Source organism: Gracilinanus agilis, chromosome 4 (genome assembly GCF_016433145.1).
Source record: "Gracilinanus agilis isolate LMUSP501 chromosome 4, AgileGrace, whole genome shotgun sequence".
Taxonomy (NCBI): domain Eukaryota; kingdom Metazoa; phylum Chordata; class Mammalia; order Didelphimorphia; family Didelphidae; genus Gracilinanus; species Gracilinanus agilis.
Genome location: NC_058133.1, coordinates 96,700,219 through 96,717,168, shown reverse-complemented (window position 1 = coordinate 96,717,168; position 16,950 = coordinate 96,700,219). Strand labels below are relative to the sequence as shown.

Sequence of the window (16,950 nt, the reverse complement as noted above, 5' to 3'; positions counted from 1 at the left end):
ATTATACTGGAAAGTGAGACCATGAAGGACTTTAATTACCAAGCTGAGCAGTTTGTATTTAATCCTATTACCTATAGTGAGTCACTGAAATTTTTTGAGTATTGAAATAATATGATCAGACTTCAACTAAAGGAAAATTTCTTTGTCAACCCTTTGAAAGATGTATTAAAAAGGGGAGAAATGTAATGAAAAAAATCAATTAAGAAGTCTTTTCAATAACCCTGGTAAGAGGTAGAGCCCTGAATTCATAAGTAGGACCAGATAAAACAAATCTCTGAGCTTAAAAAAAGGAAGTAGTACTGATTTATTCTCTGTTGGATAATATAGTCAGCCAAACCTCAGTGCATTGATTTTTTTCCCCTTCAGATCTTAGGTTTCGGAGCTGAAAAAGACATTAAAGACTATATTAATCAACCCTTTAAATTTTAGATGAGAAAATTAAGGAACAGAAGTTAAGTTCTACTTAGGGGTTGAAAGAAAGGAGGATTCTAACCTAGCACCTCTAATACTAAATTTAAATCTTCTTCCACTATAAAATTCTTCTTTTAGTGGTGGTTTAAAAATATAGTCATTTAAAGAGACCTAGAATATTTAGAGGACAAAACCTAGCCTTAGACACACTTAAGTATATTATCTGAAGTTAAAAAAGTGCAATATACTTCTGAAATTCAAGTGCTTTCATTTCTTAATGGCCACTAATTGTTTGAAAGACAAACAAGTTAGATCAAAACCTCTAGATAATTCGCCCTTTTGAAGTCTAAATAAAAGATGTCATAGTTGTTCTCATATTAGGAACTGTGTTCTTTTTTCTATTCTATGGTTGCTTTTCCTGAGGTTTCTGGCATTTAGTGTCAATATCAAAGCAATCTCTTATAACATATGTTCAGTTAAATTCAACAAATATTTATCTATTGTTTATTAGGTGATATAGTCAGCACTAGATATAAAAATATTTTTAAAAGTCTGTCCTCAAGAAGCTTATGTTCTACTCTGTGTGTATATGTATGCCTTTATATAGAGGCAATTTGGTGGCTCAGTGGATACAACCCTGAAACTGGAGTAAGGAAGACGAGTTCAAATATGGTCTCAGACATTTCCTATCTGTGTGATCCTGTATGCCTCAATTTCAACTGTAAAATGGAAATCATAATAGCACCCATCTCCTAGGGTGGATGTGAGAATCAAATGATAAATTATTTATTAGTCATTTAGGAATATATTGACACATAACAGGTGCTTAATAGGCATCATCATCATCTCAAAAATGAACTGTGGTATTACTTCTAATTTATTCATTATTATTTTTAGAAAAATGTGTTTCACTGAATTAAAATAGTGCCTCTTCTACAGTTTATAGTCTCAGATGATTGCCTAAAGGGCCATCAAATCAGAACTGTCAGAAATTGGACCTTAATTTAGGTCCTTTAGACTCTGAGGCCAGATCTACCATGCCATATGCCAATCATGTTTATATTTATGCAGCATTTCAAAGTCTTTAAAAATGTTTTAGACATTATATCTGTTGAGAGTTACAAAAGCCTGCTAGGTCAATATTATAGGTATTAATGAGGCTAGGAGAGTGTAAGTGACTTGACAATCATTGCAGAGATAGGATTGAAACTCATTGCTTCCTAATTTCAAGTCCAACGCTCTTTCACTATTGCATCATTTTACCTGTTCTTTGTAAACACTGAGCTTTACTGATAATGAAATGAGATATCTGTTTATTTACTTAGAGTATATTTCATGGTTAGTAATACATGAACCTAGAATGAGAAAAAGCAAAATTTTTATGCTCTTTGTCATTCTTGAAAATTAATCCTCAGTTGCTGTTTCATTTAGATTTACACTTAGTATGGAAAACTGACCAGTTATCACTTTCATCTGTCATCATGTAATCTTTGCATTGATGTATTTCTCATGTTATTAGGCTGGAAGATAGTACAAGGGATAGAATATCAGACCTGGAGTCAGGAAGACTCGTGATGAGTTCAAATCTAGCCTTAGATATTTATTAGCTATGACTGAACAATCACTTAATCCTATTTGCCTCAGTTTCTCCATCAGTAAAATTAGCTGGAGAAGGAAATGGCAAACTACTCTAGTATCTTTGCCATGAAAACCCCAAGTGGAGTCATGAAGTCAGATATAACTAAAACGAACACACACAAATCACTTGTTAGTAGTGATTTATTATTTTTTTTTAAACCCTTGTACTTCGGTGTATTGTCTCATAGGTGGAAGATTGGTAAGGGTGGGCAATGGGGGTCAAGTGACTTGCCCAGGGTCAGTTAGTAGTGATTTTAAGCATTCTTTAATGTGGTTTTGAATATTTTGCAGCTTTTTTTTGCAATTCTTCATTTGAGAAATATTTTCTCATATCTTTTAAATACTTTCCCTATTGAAGAATGGCAGTTTATATGTATATTTTAGATGTGTGTGAGCACACACCCACATATATACATATATAATGTATAGATATATATGTATATGTATATATGTATAGATATAGATAGATATATAATCTTGAATACCAAACTCTAATTTGAGAATATTTTTTACAAGGATTTTTCCCATTCACACATTTCCCTTATCTTCAGTACATTAATTTAGTCTCTGTAAAGCTTTTCCACTTCAAGTAATCAGAGTTTTCTATTTTACCTTTTGTAATTGCTTCTCTCTTTTATTTGCTTAAGAATATACCTCCTGTACTCCATGAATTTTTTCTGTAGTGTAAGTAATATGTGTCTTTCAGAACATGATGAAAATGGAAATATGTATTGCATGAAAACCCATGTATAACTTATATTACCTGACATCTTGCAGAGTCAGGAGGAGTGGGAAGGAGGGGCAGAATATAGGATTTATATAATAAAAAATACAGAAAGAAAAATTAAAAATGTAAAAAGTAAAAAATAATAAAAACAAAAAACTAGAAAATATTTCCTACCTTTAGTTATGAGAAATATATGGTTCTCTTCTATATTTACAGAATAATCTTTAATATTAGCTAGTATTTCCATTTAGAATTTATTTTGGAATATATAATGGAATCAGGTGTTGGTCTAGGCCTAATTTCTCCCAGACTTTTTCAATTTTTATCAGATGAGGAGCTTTTTTCCTAGGTAATTTAACTTTTCTACTTTATCAAACACAGTTATTAAGTATAATGTGTTATTGAGTTCGTGTTTCTAGGTCTATATTGTCTAGTTTCTTTTATTAATCAAACTCCTTTTCTAACCAATACTAGATGGTTTTGATGACTGATGCTTTATAATACATTTTGAGGTATATAAAGTACTGCTTCTCTTTTTTATTACTTCTTTTCATCCTTTCCCTTAACATTCTAGGTCTTTTGTTTTTCCAAATGAATTTTAAAATTATTTAACCAAATATCCTTTTGGTGATTTGATTGGTATAGCATTAAAATGTAAATTAATTTTGGAAATACTTTCATTTTGCTGTATTGGCATGAGCTATCTTGGAAACTGAATTTTGATACAGCTATTTAAGTTCTTTATTTCATTAAGAAATATTATATAATTTAATTAATATAAGTCACTGTCTGTCTTGGGAAGACCCATCTAATCCAAAATATATTCTAGTATTTTCAATAGGAATGGATGTTATATTTTGTCAAAGGCTTTTTCTGCATCTGTTGAGATAATCATGTAATTTCTGTTGGTTTATTTGTTAATATGGTCAATTATATGGATGGTTTTCCCAATATTAAACCATCCTTGCATTTCTGGTATAAATCCCACCTGGTTATAGTAAATAATCCTTGCGATAACTTGCTATAGTCTTTTTGTTAGTATTCTATTTAAGACTTTTGTATCTGTGTTCATTAAGACGATTGGTCTGTATTTTTCTTTCTCTGTTTTTGGTCTGCCTGGCCAGTACCATATTCATGTCATAAAAGGAATTTGGTAGAATTCTTTCTTTGCTTATTTTGTCAAATAGTTTGTATAATATTGGGAATAGTTGTTCTTTAAATATTTGATAGAATTCACTTGTAAATCCATCTGGCCCTGGGGATTTTTTCTTAGGGAGTTTTCTTGTTCAATTTCTTTTTCTGAGATAGGATTAAGTATTCTATTTTCTCTTTTTTAAATCTAGGCAGTTTATATTTTTGAAAATATTTCCCCATTTCCCCTAGATTGTCATATTTATTGCCTTATAGTTGGGCAAAATAGCCCTTAGTAATTAGGTTAATGTCCTCCCAATTAGAGGTAAGGTCACCGTTTTCATCTTTGATACTGTTAATTTGATTTTCTTCTCTTTTTTTATTAGATTAACCAGTATTTTATGTATTTTATTTGTTTTTCAAAGTACCACCTCCTGGTCTTATTTATTAGCTGAATAGTTCTTTTACATTCAATTTTATTAATTTCTCCTTTGATTTTTAGGATTTCCAATTTAGTTTGTATCTGGGGATTTTTAATTTGTTCTCTTTCTACTTTTTTAGATTGCATGCCCAATTCATTTACCTCTTCCCTCTCTAATGTGTTGATATATGCACTCAGGGTATAAATTTTCCCCTGAGTTCTGCTTTGGCTGTGTCCCATAGATTTTGATATGTTGTTTCCTCATTGCCATTCTTCCAATGAAATCAGTAATTGTTTCTTTGATTTGTTCTGTGACACACTAGTTTTGAAGAATTCATTGTCTGCTTTGTAATGAAATTTACCTTTTCATTTTTGTTTCTGTGCTTTTGTTATTATTATGAAAATGCTATTGATTTTTAAAGATTTATTTTTTAGGCTAAAACTTTGTTGAATTTATTGTCATGTGTCCTTGTTTGTTCCCTAGGATTTTCCATGTGACTCCTTATATCATCTGCTAATAGGATTAGTTTTATTCTCTTTTTTACTTTTTTTTTGCCTTCAATTTCTTTTTCTTGTCTTATTGTTATTATTGATCTTTCCAGAACAATTAAATAATAGAGGAGAGACTGGGAATCCTTACTTTACCTCCTTACTGGATAAATCTTAGTGTATCCCTATGATATATGCTTATTTTTTATTTTTGATAGATATTTTTGTGACTTAAAAATTCCCTGTATATCTGTCCTTTCTAGGGTTTTGAGCCTAAAAGTGTATTTTACTTTGCTTTTTCCTCAACTATAGATGATCATGTGTTTTTTTTGTATTTTGGTTCTTAATATGATTATGTTGATTCTTTTCACAATTTGGCATCAATCTTGTATCTTTCACACAAAGTATACTTGGTCAAACTCAATTCTTTTGTTGATAATTCAGTTTCCTGTTATAAAGAACTTTGGTTAAAATTCTAGAATTAATATTAATTAATGATATTAAACCATGATTTTCTTTCTGTGGTTTATCTTTTATGGCTTTAATACTATGGCTATATTTGTCTTATTCTGATAGGGTGTTTTCTTCCTCTATATTTTTACTTTTTAAATTTTATTTTTTTCCAAATTACATCAATAAAATTTCTTAATATTTATTTTCTGATATTTTGCAATCCATGGTTTCTCTCTATTTTGCACTTTTCCTCCCTCCCTAAGAAAACTGGTAAATCAATATAGGTTGTTCATATATTATCACATAATACATATTTCCATGCTTGTCATGTTGTGAAAGAAGACGTATAGTGCTTACACTAGAGAAAAATTCACAGCAGAAATGAAGAATGGTATATTTCCATTTGCATTCAGACCATTCCTTCTATGATGGTAGATATCCTTTTTTTTTCTTGAGTCTCTTGGAGTTGTCCTGGATTTTTGCCTTTTTGAAAATAGTTAAGTAATTCACAGTTGAACATCATACATTATTGTTGTTATTTTGTGCAATATTCTCCTAATTCTGCTTACTTCGCTTTCCCTAAATTCATCTGTCTTTCTAGGTTTTTTTTTTATGATCATCTTGTTTGTCATTTTTATGACATAATAGTATTCCATTACAAGCATATACCACATCTTGTTTAGCTGTTCCCCAAAAGATAGACATCCCTCCTAATACATAGTGATTTCGAACATTTTTCATATGTCTAAAGATTGTTTTAATTTCTTCATTTGAGAATTTTCTATTTAGATCTTTTGCCAGTTTGACAATTGGGAAATGTTTTTTGTCCTTATTGATTTGACTCAGTTTTCTACATATTTGTGAAATAAACCCTTTGTCATAAAGACTTACTACAAAGATTTCTTCCCAGTTTATTGTTTGCCTTTTAATCTTGGTTGTATTATTTTTGTTTGTACATAAACTTTAATTCAATGTAATCAAAGTCACCAATTTTACATCTCACAATTCTTTCTATGTCTCGTTTGGTCATAAATTCTTCCTTTATCACAAAGTCTAAAGGTGAACTATTTTGTGCTCCTTTAATTTATTTGTGATGTTGTCATTTATTTCTCAATTACAGATCCATTTTTTACTTTATGCACTAAAATTCAGAAGGATGAGGAAATATTTCTTGGAGAAAGTATTATTTTATCTGGGTCTTGAAGGAAGATAAGGAAGCCAAATGATGGAGATGAGGGAAAGAGTTGTAGCTACTGAGGATAGCCAGTGAAAATGCTTAGTCAGGGAATCGATTGTTTTGTGCAAATCACTGGATGGTAAAATATATGGTGGTGAGTAAGGTGAAAGAAACTGGAAAAGACAGAAGTAACCAAATTGTGAAGAACTATGAATGCCACATAGGAGATTTCATATCTAATCTTGGAAGTGATAGAGAACCACTTGAGGTGATTGAATAAGAGAGTGACAGGGTCAGACTTGTGCTTTAGACAAATCAATTTGACAACTAAATGGAGGATGGAATGGAATGGGAAGTTACTTTAGGTGGGGAAATCAGTCATTAGGCTATTGTAATAATCCAGATGCTAGGTGGGAGATTATAAAGTTAGTTCTTTGTTCTACAGGCATGGTGAAGAGGATGAGCTAGGCTGAGACAGGTCAAAAGAAAAGTTTAGCTGTTTCCTCAAGTTCCTTTCCTCATATTTGTGTTTCTTGAGACACTATAATACAAATGTCATCTCCTGTTTCTATGACTATATTTTCCCAGTCAACTGAAGTTTACTCAGAAATAAAGGGTCCAAGAGTTAACTAGAATAGGTATAAAATTTAAGGTTAAGCAGAGAATGCAACCTTTTCCTAGGTTTTGGGAAATTTTCCCAATTGGAAGCTTGGAGAAATTCTGACTGAATTTAGCACTTTTCCTCTTAAATTATCTTCCTAAATGTGAAGAGAAGGAAATCAAATTGGCCATAGGGACCATTATATTGCCCCATCCAGGCTTAAATTGAACTTATTTTTGTAGAAGAATATTACTGGTGCCTAATTATATCCATTTATAGTTGGTTGGACTAGATAAATAGGAAGCATATACTTATGACTAATCATTAAAACCATGGTTACTGATAAGGTCTCTAAGTAAAAGAATATAGAGAAGAAAGTCAGGATAAAGACTGAGTATACCTAAAGTGGGCATGACATGAATGAAGGCCCAGCAAAAGAGACTGAAAAGGATCAGTCAGATAGGTAGCAAGAAAACAAGAGAGAAAAATGCTACACAAATTCAGAGGAGAGAGATCATCATCAGGAAGAAATGATCAACAATGTTAAAAGTGCTGAGAAATTATGAAGGATGTAGATTGAGATAAAGCTACTAGATTTGGCAGAAAATATTAATAACTTTGGAGAGGGCAGCATCAGTTTCATGAAGAGATCAGAATGAAAATTACATAGGATTTGGAAGAGAATGAAAGGGGAGAAACCAGAGACAATGTGAGTTGATGGCTTTTTAAAGGAGTTTAGTTTAAAAGGGAAAATGAGATATATAGGATGCTAGCTAGTAGATATGGTAGGTTATATTCAGGGTTATTTAAGGATAGGAGAAAATGAGGTGTATTTATAGGCACCAGAGTAGAATATACTGTTGAAGATGAGAGGGAGGGAGGGAGGAAGGCAGGAACAGAGAAAGAGAGAGAGAGAGAGAGAGAGAGAGAGAGAGAGAGAGAGAGAGAGAGAGAGAGAGAGAGAGAGAGAGAGAGAGAGAGAGAATAGAAGAAGAGAATTGTGGAAGAGAAGAGAGGAAAGAATGGGTTGGATCAAGATTGTATATTGAAGGGCTGGTCTTGACAGGGATGAGTCTTCTCTTCAACATCAACTAGAGTAAGGGAGGATGATGCTAGATGCTGGTAGATTTGAGGGAGAAAAGAAATATAGGAAGCATTCTTTAAATGGTCTCATTTTTTTCCCATTGAAGTATGTGGTAAATTCCACAGCTAAAGGGATAGAAGGAAGATTGATATGGGAGATGTGAGAAGAGAAGAGATTGAGAACAGAAGCTTTTGTAATTGGGATAATTGATTTGGGAGGGTTAACAGGATTGCTTGTTACAGTGAGGAACAAATTGAGATTAGATAGCACAAATTTATTAGCTGGCCCAGTCAATACCATGATTTCTGTAGTTCCTTTTGGAAGCACGTGTATAGGAGGGAAGGAGTTAGATGGTGTGAATAATTCAGGGTTAGGGCATAGCAAGGTCTTTTCAGTGATAAGAAAAAGGAAATCCAAAATGATGTTGAATTGAAAGGGACCACTCAGGGTTTCATTTTAGGAAGAATATGGTATAGTTTGAACATGGGCAATGGCATGGAAAAGAACAGAGATGAGAAGATATTGGAAGACTTAGTGAGAGTGAAGAGTAGTTGGTTTAGGGGAATATGGCATAGGAAGTTGTGAAAAAATAGAATGTTATCAAGTAAGGAAATTTTGAGCACCTCTCTTCTTATTGTTATTATTACTTCATTTGATCCATTTTTTTTGTTTCTATGCGGAAACAGATGAGGTAGGATCAACTAAAACCTCTTATTCTGCCATCTTGTCAGGTCTTATCAATATATTCATTTTTTATGTGACTAGGAAAAAAAAGAAACCAAGTAAAGTTTAATAAATTTCAGGCATGATATTCCTGCTTCTTAGACTCAGAACAATAAATCATTCTTCATTCCATGGTGATGTTCTTTGACCCTTTGTCATCTTCTTAGTACAAGACTATTTATTTTGAAATCAGATCCTGTAGGTTTCCAAGTGGAGCATGTGATTATTCCATTTACTTTACTGAGTCCTTTTCTTTAAGTTACTCTTTTGTGATTTATGTAAATTCATGATGCAATTATATCAGAAGGTAATACAAGTTAACTTTATATTCCAAGAGTAGAATTAGATGTACGTAACTAGAAAAGTTTTTAAACATATTCCCATGTTTGTCATGCTATGAAAGAAGACACATGTTACTTACATTTATGGAGGAAATAAAGTGAAGAATGGTATGCTTCAAACTATATCCAGACTGTCGGTTTCTTCTATGAAAGTGGATAGAAATTTTCATTATGGGTCCCTTGGAGTTGTTGTGGATTCCAGTAGTTCATGTTAAAGACATTAGTTTATGTGAATTAACTGAAATATAATACCCAGATTGAGCAATACACTTACAAATAACAAAGAAATTATTGTCTCTTCTACAGACCAAGTAAATAATGAATATAATAAATATTTAGTGTATTAATAATAATAGCTGAAGGACAGAGATTCAGAGGATAGAGAGCTACACTCGAATCAGAAAGATATGGAGCCAAGAGCTATGTTAATATTAAGACACATATTATTGGTGTGATTATGGGCAAATCACTTAACATCTCAGTCCCCTAGCCACTCTCTGAGACTTTAAATTATAGATGAATTGCTGGGCTAAAGCAGCGGAAGAAGTTTCTTTTTTTGGGAGTTCTGTAATGATGAAGAAAATATAGGTTCTGACCAAAATGTAAATACCCAAACAAAAACAATGGCAGATATTTATATAGCACTTTAAGGTTTGCAAATTAATTTTTACCTATTATATCATGGCATTTGACCACATCTAAAATACTGTGTTCAAGCCTGGGAATTATGAAGACAATTTTTTTTAGAATATTTTTCCATGGTTACATAACTTATAATCCTCTCCTCCCCTCCCCCCCCCAAAGCTGATAAACAGTTCCACTGGGTTATACATGTATCATTGTTCAAAACATATTTCTATGTTATTCATATTATAAAGACAAGTATTTAGAAAGGAGCTGCCAAACCTCTGAAGAGCTTATAAAATAGAATACTTCAATAATATGAGGAATAGATTAGAAGTAGTGACATGATAGCTATTTGTAAATATTTTCATGTTGTGATATGAAAAAAGAACAGTTTATTATGTGCTGCTTCCAGTGTAATTATTTATTAAATAATATTTGAAATTGCCACCAAATAGGACAAATTTTTAGGCTATAACTATGCTCATAAAAATTTTGGAATGAAAATACTGCAAATAAAATATTCATGTAATTCTATGGATATAAGTAAATTTCTTAGTTTTGCAGAAAATTATAAAAGTAAATTGCTTATAATAGGGGTCTCCAAACAAACTTAGTTGCTGTTGCACCATACATTTTTTTTGAGGGCCACATCATATTAATATACGTACCATTGTAGACAAAGAAAGCTCTACACTTAGTCATTTTTCTCTTCTTGATGGGATTCAATATACCTTTCTTACATTGCTATTCTTTTTGTTCCTAAAAGGGAAATATCTGGGAGCAGATCTTACGCATACCCTTCATCTTGGAAATAATTAATGCTGTCCCCTTCATCATCTCAGTAAGTCCACTAAAAGAAAGAAAAACTGCATGCTGTTTGAATTAAATTGAGGAATAATGAATAAAAATTGGTAATAAATAAGTTTAATATTTTGGATGACTGGATATTATGCTTGTGTTAACAAAGAAAGATATAGTGAATTAATATCAGGTAGATGGATTCTGGGATTAAATGAAAATTAATGGGGATGCTGTCTATTGTTACAAAATAAAGCAATCTTTAGATAGAGAGCACTTGGTATGTCTGTCCCATGTTCCTCACCTTTTAAAGCCATATAATCATAAAACCTAATGCTTAAACCTTTAGCAACAGGGTCAAAAGGATAAATATTATATTTATTATTAAAATATTGTGAAGCAGTGTTAGAAGCATGTATGCATTAAACTAGCATTGATTTATATATTTTTAGTTCTTCAACATAATTTACTGATCCTAATTCTCTCTCCGGTACAGAGGCTGCCAGGAAATTGCCAGAAATTCTTCTCTCCATCTAGGTTTATCCATGAATGTACAGCCAGTACTTTCTCATGTGCAAAAGGGAATTTCAGCTTAAATGAGCTGTTGCCTCTTTATAAAATGACTTATTGTGAATTCGGGGTTTGTAACAGTTTATGTGAGGTGATATGTTTTTTTCTTCTTTCAATCATGACCTAAATTGGACTGAGCCAGACTACTAAATGGATATTTATGGCTATAAAACTCTTGAACAACCTCTCCAGCTATAGCTCAGTTCAGATAGTTTTTAAAAAATTTAAATAACTAATGTAAACAAAAAATCTGGAATTTTATTAAATAAAATGAGTGGGTTAATTTTTAAATCAATTGAGCATTGGACAATTCAAGACTTTTCAAAATATTTGAAAGCAAATGCAGTAATCATAGGGAATTCATCCTGTTTCATTTTCTGATGTTATCTTTGGTAAAAAAATCCAATGTTTATCTAGATTTCTGCTGAAAATACTTGTCAGAACAATTTATTTATTTAGGTTTCATTATTTTTGGAGGGTACATTGCTATTCTTTTCTTCCACGTCACATTTCCCTAAGAGATGTTAGTGCCTTAAAGAACCAATGAAAATGACTGCATCTGCCTTTTATCTGTTGCTTATTACTGTTTTCAGCTTCATGGACCTAATTTTTCATACGAGGAGAATATTTCATGTGTTTCATGCGTTGCCTTCAAATTTGTGGAGCTTTTCTATGAGTGTCACTTTTTTCTTGACTTTATTTGTATTGGAAACATTTTAAGTCTGCTTGATGTCATTTTTTTCTGGACAGAAAGGTTTTAGTTTTAATTTATTTTCCAGATATTCTGGCCTTCCTTAAGAAATCTATTCATCCCTGTATTTCTAAATTGTTGGCTTGCTAAACATGCTTTGGAAAATATGATTGTAAGTATAAAGTTAAACTGAAATTATGATTAAAAACATGCATTACTTCAAATTCATTACTAGTATTTAGGTTAAACATGATAGACTGATTTTAGGTCCCTGTTTTGTTAATGATTCCTTTTATGGCTTTCTCATACCCCCTAAATAATTTATTAGTGTCAAATTCATTCAATTTAAAAACAAAATTGCTTCATATTGTAGTGAACTGTTTCATATTGTAGTGAACTTAGTTGTGTTTTTTATTCATTCTATTGTATAGAGATTATGGGATTAAAAAAATTAATGTCTTGATATAATTTTTAAGGTTAATTAGAAAAAGCAAGAGTGCTCCAGATGAAAATATCCTTGGCAAGTTGATTATGCCAAGTTTTTCTCTATTCTGAGCATCTAGAACTAAACAGACAGGGAATATTCCCATAATTTCAATTCATCAATTTTATCAGTCTTTGCTACTTTACGCCATTTACCCTAACCCCACTCCTGTTTGCAACTGCAACGTTATGTCCTGGCAAAGTACAGAATGTTCAGATGATATCAGAGGCTACTAAACCAATGGCACATTGTCCTTGTTCCTCATCAAACTTAGACAACTTGCTTACATGGTCAAAATCATGTTCCTAATTGTTAGTAGTTTAAAGATATTAGGGAGATGATGGTAAAGATCATTACAATTTATATTGGACTTTTAAGGTTATAATGTATTTTCCTCTCAAAAATCCCAAGTAAGAGAGAGCAAGTACTAATATTTCATAGAGGAAGAAACTGAATCTGGGAATAGTGAAATGACTTGTGTATGATCTTACAGGTATTGAGTTATAGATCCAAGATTTAGATTCAATTTCTCTTGGCTCTCTTTTGTATCTACAAACTAGAAAATAATCAGCCAGAGAAGTGTTTATAGGAGATGTTTAGTACTTCTATTTATAGGTGGTCAAATATTTCATAAAATTTGTAAAGTGGTCTTTTTACCCCAAGGAGAAAGCTGAAGTTCTTCTTTCATAGGTTCTGGTATGATACCCATTCCAGTTTGGAAGCTCGATCAATGACTCCAAAAGAATGTGTCTATTGAATTTCTGGGAATCTAGAGTCCTAGTAAGAATACTCCAAGGAAAAAGAGGGGATAGGAAACAGAGAAAGAAAAAATAAATTAGGAGGGTGATGATGGATATCTTTACAGTAGCTGAAAAAAAAGCAAATGAGTTTTTCAACTGGCATACAGGTCATTAATGGGTAGTATTCATTTTTTTTTATTTTTTATGCGGAGGAAACAAGGATACTATGGCCAAGGCTACATTGGAAAATAAAATGTCTTGGGTGAAGACAAACATGTTTCAGACATCCCAAACAAGTGTATTCTGACACAAATTTTGGCTGTCAAAACATTTTGGAGAACATTTGGGTTTTCATAAGTGAGCAAATGTTTTTAAAAAATTCTGTGCTGTAGTCACTTGAGTCTCCTGTAAGTTCTTGGCCAATGATTAAGCAAAGTAATAGGGTGTGAGTAACTGTGGGTTATTTTACAGAGCCATTTGGATGCCTTTTTAATTAACAAAAGGGAAATGTTTGTTTCACTAAGTACAAATAACACAAATTACATTTGAAATAAAATAACCCTTTGCCAACTCATATTACAAATAGTTACTTGGAAAAGTTATATAAAAGAAAAAATGATCCATCGATTCAAATTAAAATGCAGATAATAATTGGTCTAACACAGGCAATGCTCATTTACACCTTGATTATTCCTTTTGGAAATATTTTTCCCTCAGCTTCTCTTTGCCCATGAAGATCTGTTGTCCCCTTTTCTGCTGATTACTCCTCTCCCAGAAGGAAAGCAGAGTAATGATAGGAGATGAGACTCAACCCAGTGAACTTGGCTACAAGCTAAGAATTTTCTCAAGAAGGGGGACGCTTTTGGGGAAGATGTTGAATTTATACCCAAAATGAAGTTTTAAAAATAATGAATTTCTATTTTCTGTGTTATTATCATAAAACAAAAGAAGTTGATTGTACATTTTCACATCTATTATCTCTTCCCGCGTTACTTTATTTTTTTCTTTTTAAGAAGTAAGACTTACCCATACCATTTGTCCAGGAAGAAGCTATGATTCCCACATGTTTAGAAAAGAAATGCTGAGGGGCTCAGTAAGGCCAGAATTATAAAATTTTAGACAACCTTTTGCTGATGAAAACAATTCTTTATTTTCCCTCTGGGATGCCCTTTATCAACTACTTTTTCCTTTGTCTATTATGAATGACTATTAAAATACCTATATAGGAGATGTGAGAAGCCACATTAGCATTGTATGTGAGGCCTTTGATGATTACTGAATATATGACCTGAGCAAATCAATTAGCCTTTCATTTCTCCAGTTTTATTATCTGCAAAACAATTGAAAGTCTGCACTGCCAAAGAGAAAGTTCCCTATTCATTATTGAGAAACTCAGATTGAGGCCAAATAATTATTATAATAATAGTCTTAAGGGAAAAAAAAGTGGTACAGTAAGATTTCTAAACAACTATTTTGTAAATGCATTTTGGAAGGAAAGTATTGTACATGAACTGATGTAAATTTTACACATGCAAAGAGTAATCAGTTGTCTTTACTTTTACTTCAGAATGATCTTCATAGAGCCATTCAGCGGACACAATCAGCAATGTTTAATCAAGTTTTGATTTTAATATCCACATTACTTTGTCTTATCTTCACCTGGTAAGATGCAAAGTAGTTTTTTGTTTTTTTCAACTGGTCATGAGGTGTTGATAATATATGTGTTGATTTTTTTTCTGGAAAGCATAGTAATTTTTTAAATCAATTTTTAATTAATAGTTGGTTGAAAAGAGCACTAGAAATTGGTGTTTGTTCTGAAAAATGAAGATTATGGAAAGGAAGCAAATCTTCTATAGAAATAAAAATCAATCATGAGATTTGTTTTTTCTCTTTTTTACTCTTTTTACTCCTCAAAGAGAAGTGATAAACACAACTCATTTATACAGAAGTGTTAATTTCATTTCAGGCATTTTGCCAGACATAATATCCTTAGCCACTGATGTACATCATTTATCTCTTTCCTCAGGAAGAGAGGCATAATGGCAAAAAGAATAGGAGCTTAGTTTTGAATTAGAAAGAGTCTGGGTTCAGGTTCTACCTTTTACTTATTCTTGCTTTGTGCACCTTGATAATTCACTTAACTTCTCAGTGACCCAGATAATTTTTTATGATTATTAGTCATTTACAAGTTGCTAATCTGTATTTACTTACTGAGAGTTCCCAACATCAGTGAAATGAAATGTGTGTACAACCATATCCCCCTAAAATAAATGAGCTATTAACTCATTTGGGAAGGAAGAGATGGGGCCTATGAAATAATTCCAATATTTTTCATAAAAATAGTCAACATGGTTGGCCAGCATGAGCAAGGAGATAACTTTTCCTGCTTGTGCTTTTTAGATATGGTGAATGACACAATACTAATGTGAGGGGCAGGGAGGAGAAGAAAATAAGTCTGTTCTTAAAAATTCACTATGTGCCAGGCACTGTGATGAGCATTTTACAAATATGTCATTTGATTTTGCAAAAAATAAAATGGGATCTAGAAAATTATTAAATTTAGTTAATAAATGTTAATGGTTAAAATCAATATTTTTGCCTGTTATACTCTTTGGTGACAATTAAACATGTATTAAATTAACTAGGTTAATTACCTTAATTATCGTCCAGTCTCCTATTTATGCTGTGTGGACTTATTCCAACATATTTGAGAAAGGAAGGTTATATTAAGAAATTATCTGTAAACCAAATACTCTAATTATACCTGCTGTGTCTTGAAAATATGTGTTCTGTTCATTAGTTTGGATGTTGTCTTTCTTTTTAGAATGGATACAAATGTTCACAGAAAATGCAATATATTAAAAAAAATCTTTGTTCACCAAGTATCTTATTGAAAACTAGGTGATGTAAACATTATAAGCCACTTTTTTTGTCAGAGCATGTGGATATTCTTTGGACAAGTAAAGAAGAAACATCTGCTACCTTTATTTTTAATTTTTTAAAAATTCAAAATTAATATCCAATAACTAAATATTATATTTAATAAAGTTTTATTAATAATAACTAAAGTAAGAGATTTAGCTCGCTCGCTAGAGCAAAAGAGAAAGAGGGAGGAGTTACAGCTAAATATAAAACAGTAATGTGACCACACAAACGTGGAGACTCAGGAGAGATTAAAGGGAATTTTGGGAAAACTAAAGGACTTATGGGGGATGAAGTCCAAGGTTCAAAATCTCCATTTATACATTTCTTAGCGTTTAAAAGCATAAGGATCTATAAGAAAACTGTCATTTTAAATTGTTATCACCAAAGCCACCTTGTCTATAATGATGTTTCTGTGTAATCCTAGGCATGAAACAAAGCCAAATATCTATGCATCAATCTAAATAAAGGTCTGGAATTTTGTTTTATTTTAGAATGCAAAACTATGTAAAGCAATAGTTCAAGAAGCCTTAGTTTGATATTTCTATATGAAATGGCACTTTCTATTTATAGGCATCTGCTACTGTGACTACAGAAAAATAAATCCAGAAAATGAGATGACTACTGATAATTGTGTCTATTTTTTAAAAGTCCTAGATACAGGCCAACTCATTTTGCAGTATGATGTGTTGACCTGTATTTGACCTTACTAAAAAATAAAAAAATAACTCAGAAATACAATTGTGGAATGACTGTTTTTTTTCCATTTTTTTCTTTTTTGTATCAGCAAGAGCTACTTTATATGAATAAAATGTTTAATATTAATTTTAATACCTAAATAATTTTAAAAGACATAAGCACATTTAGGAGCAAGAAAATTCTAAAATGTTCTCTGATGAGACTTATTATACTGGAATTCTAC

At 31.7% G+C, this 16,950-nt stretch overlaps 1 protein-coding gene across 1 annotated transcript in view; it reads left to right on the top strand.

The window, feature by feature from the left end:
• The window catches only part of KCNT2 (potassium sodium-activated channel subfamily T member 2), a 549,106-nt gene that overhangs the window by 183,906 nt on the left and 348,250 nt on the right, over positions 1 to 16,950 (top strand). Inside the window, exons 6-8 of the mRNA XM_044674907.1 lie at positions 10,590 to 10,664; positions 11,971 to 12,054; positions 14,674 to 14,768. Of these exons, the coding sequence (XP_044530842.1) occupies positions 10,590 to 10,664; positions 11,971 to 12,054; positions 14,674 to 14,768 (254 nt within the window). The remainder of the gene's footprint in view (positions 1 to 10,589; positions 10,665 to 11,970; positions 12,055 to 14,673; positions 14,769 to 16,950) is intronic.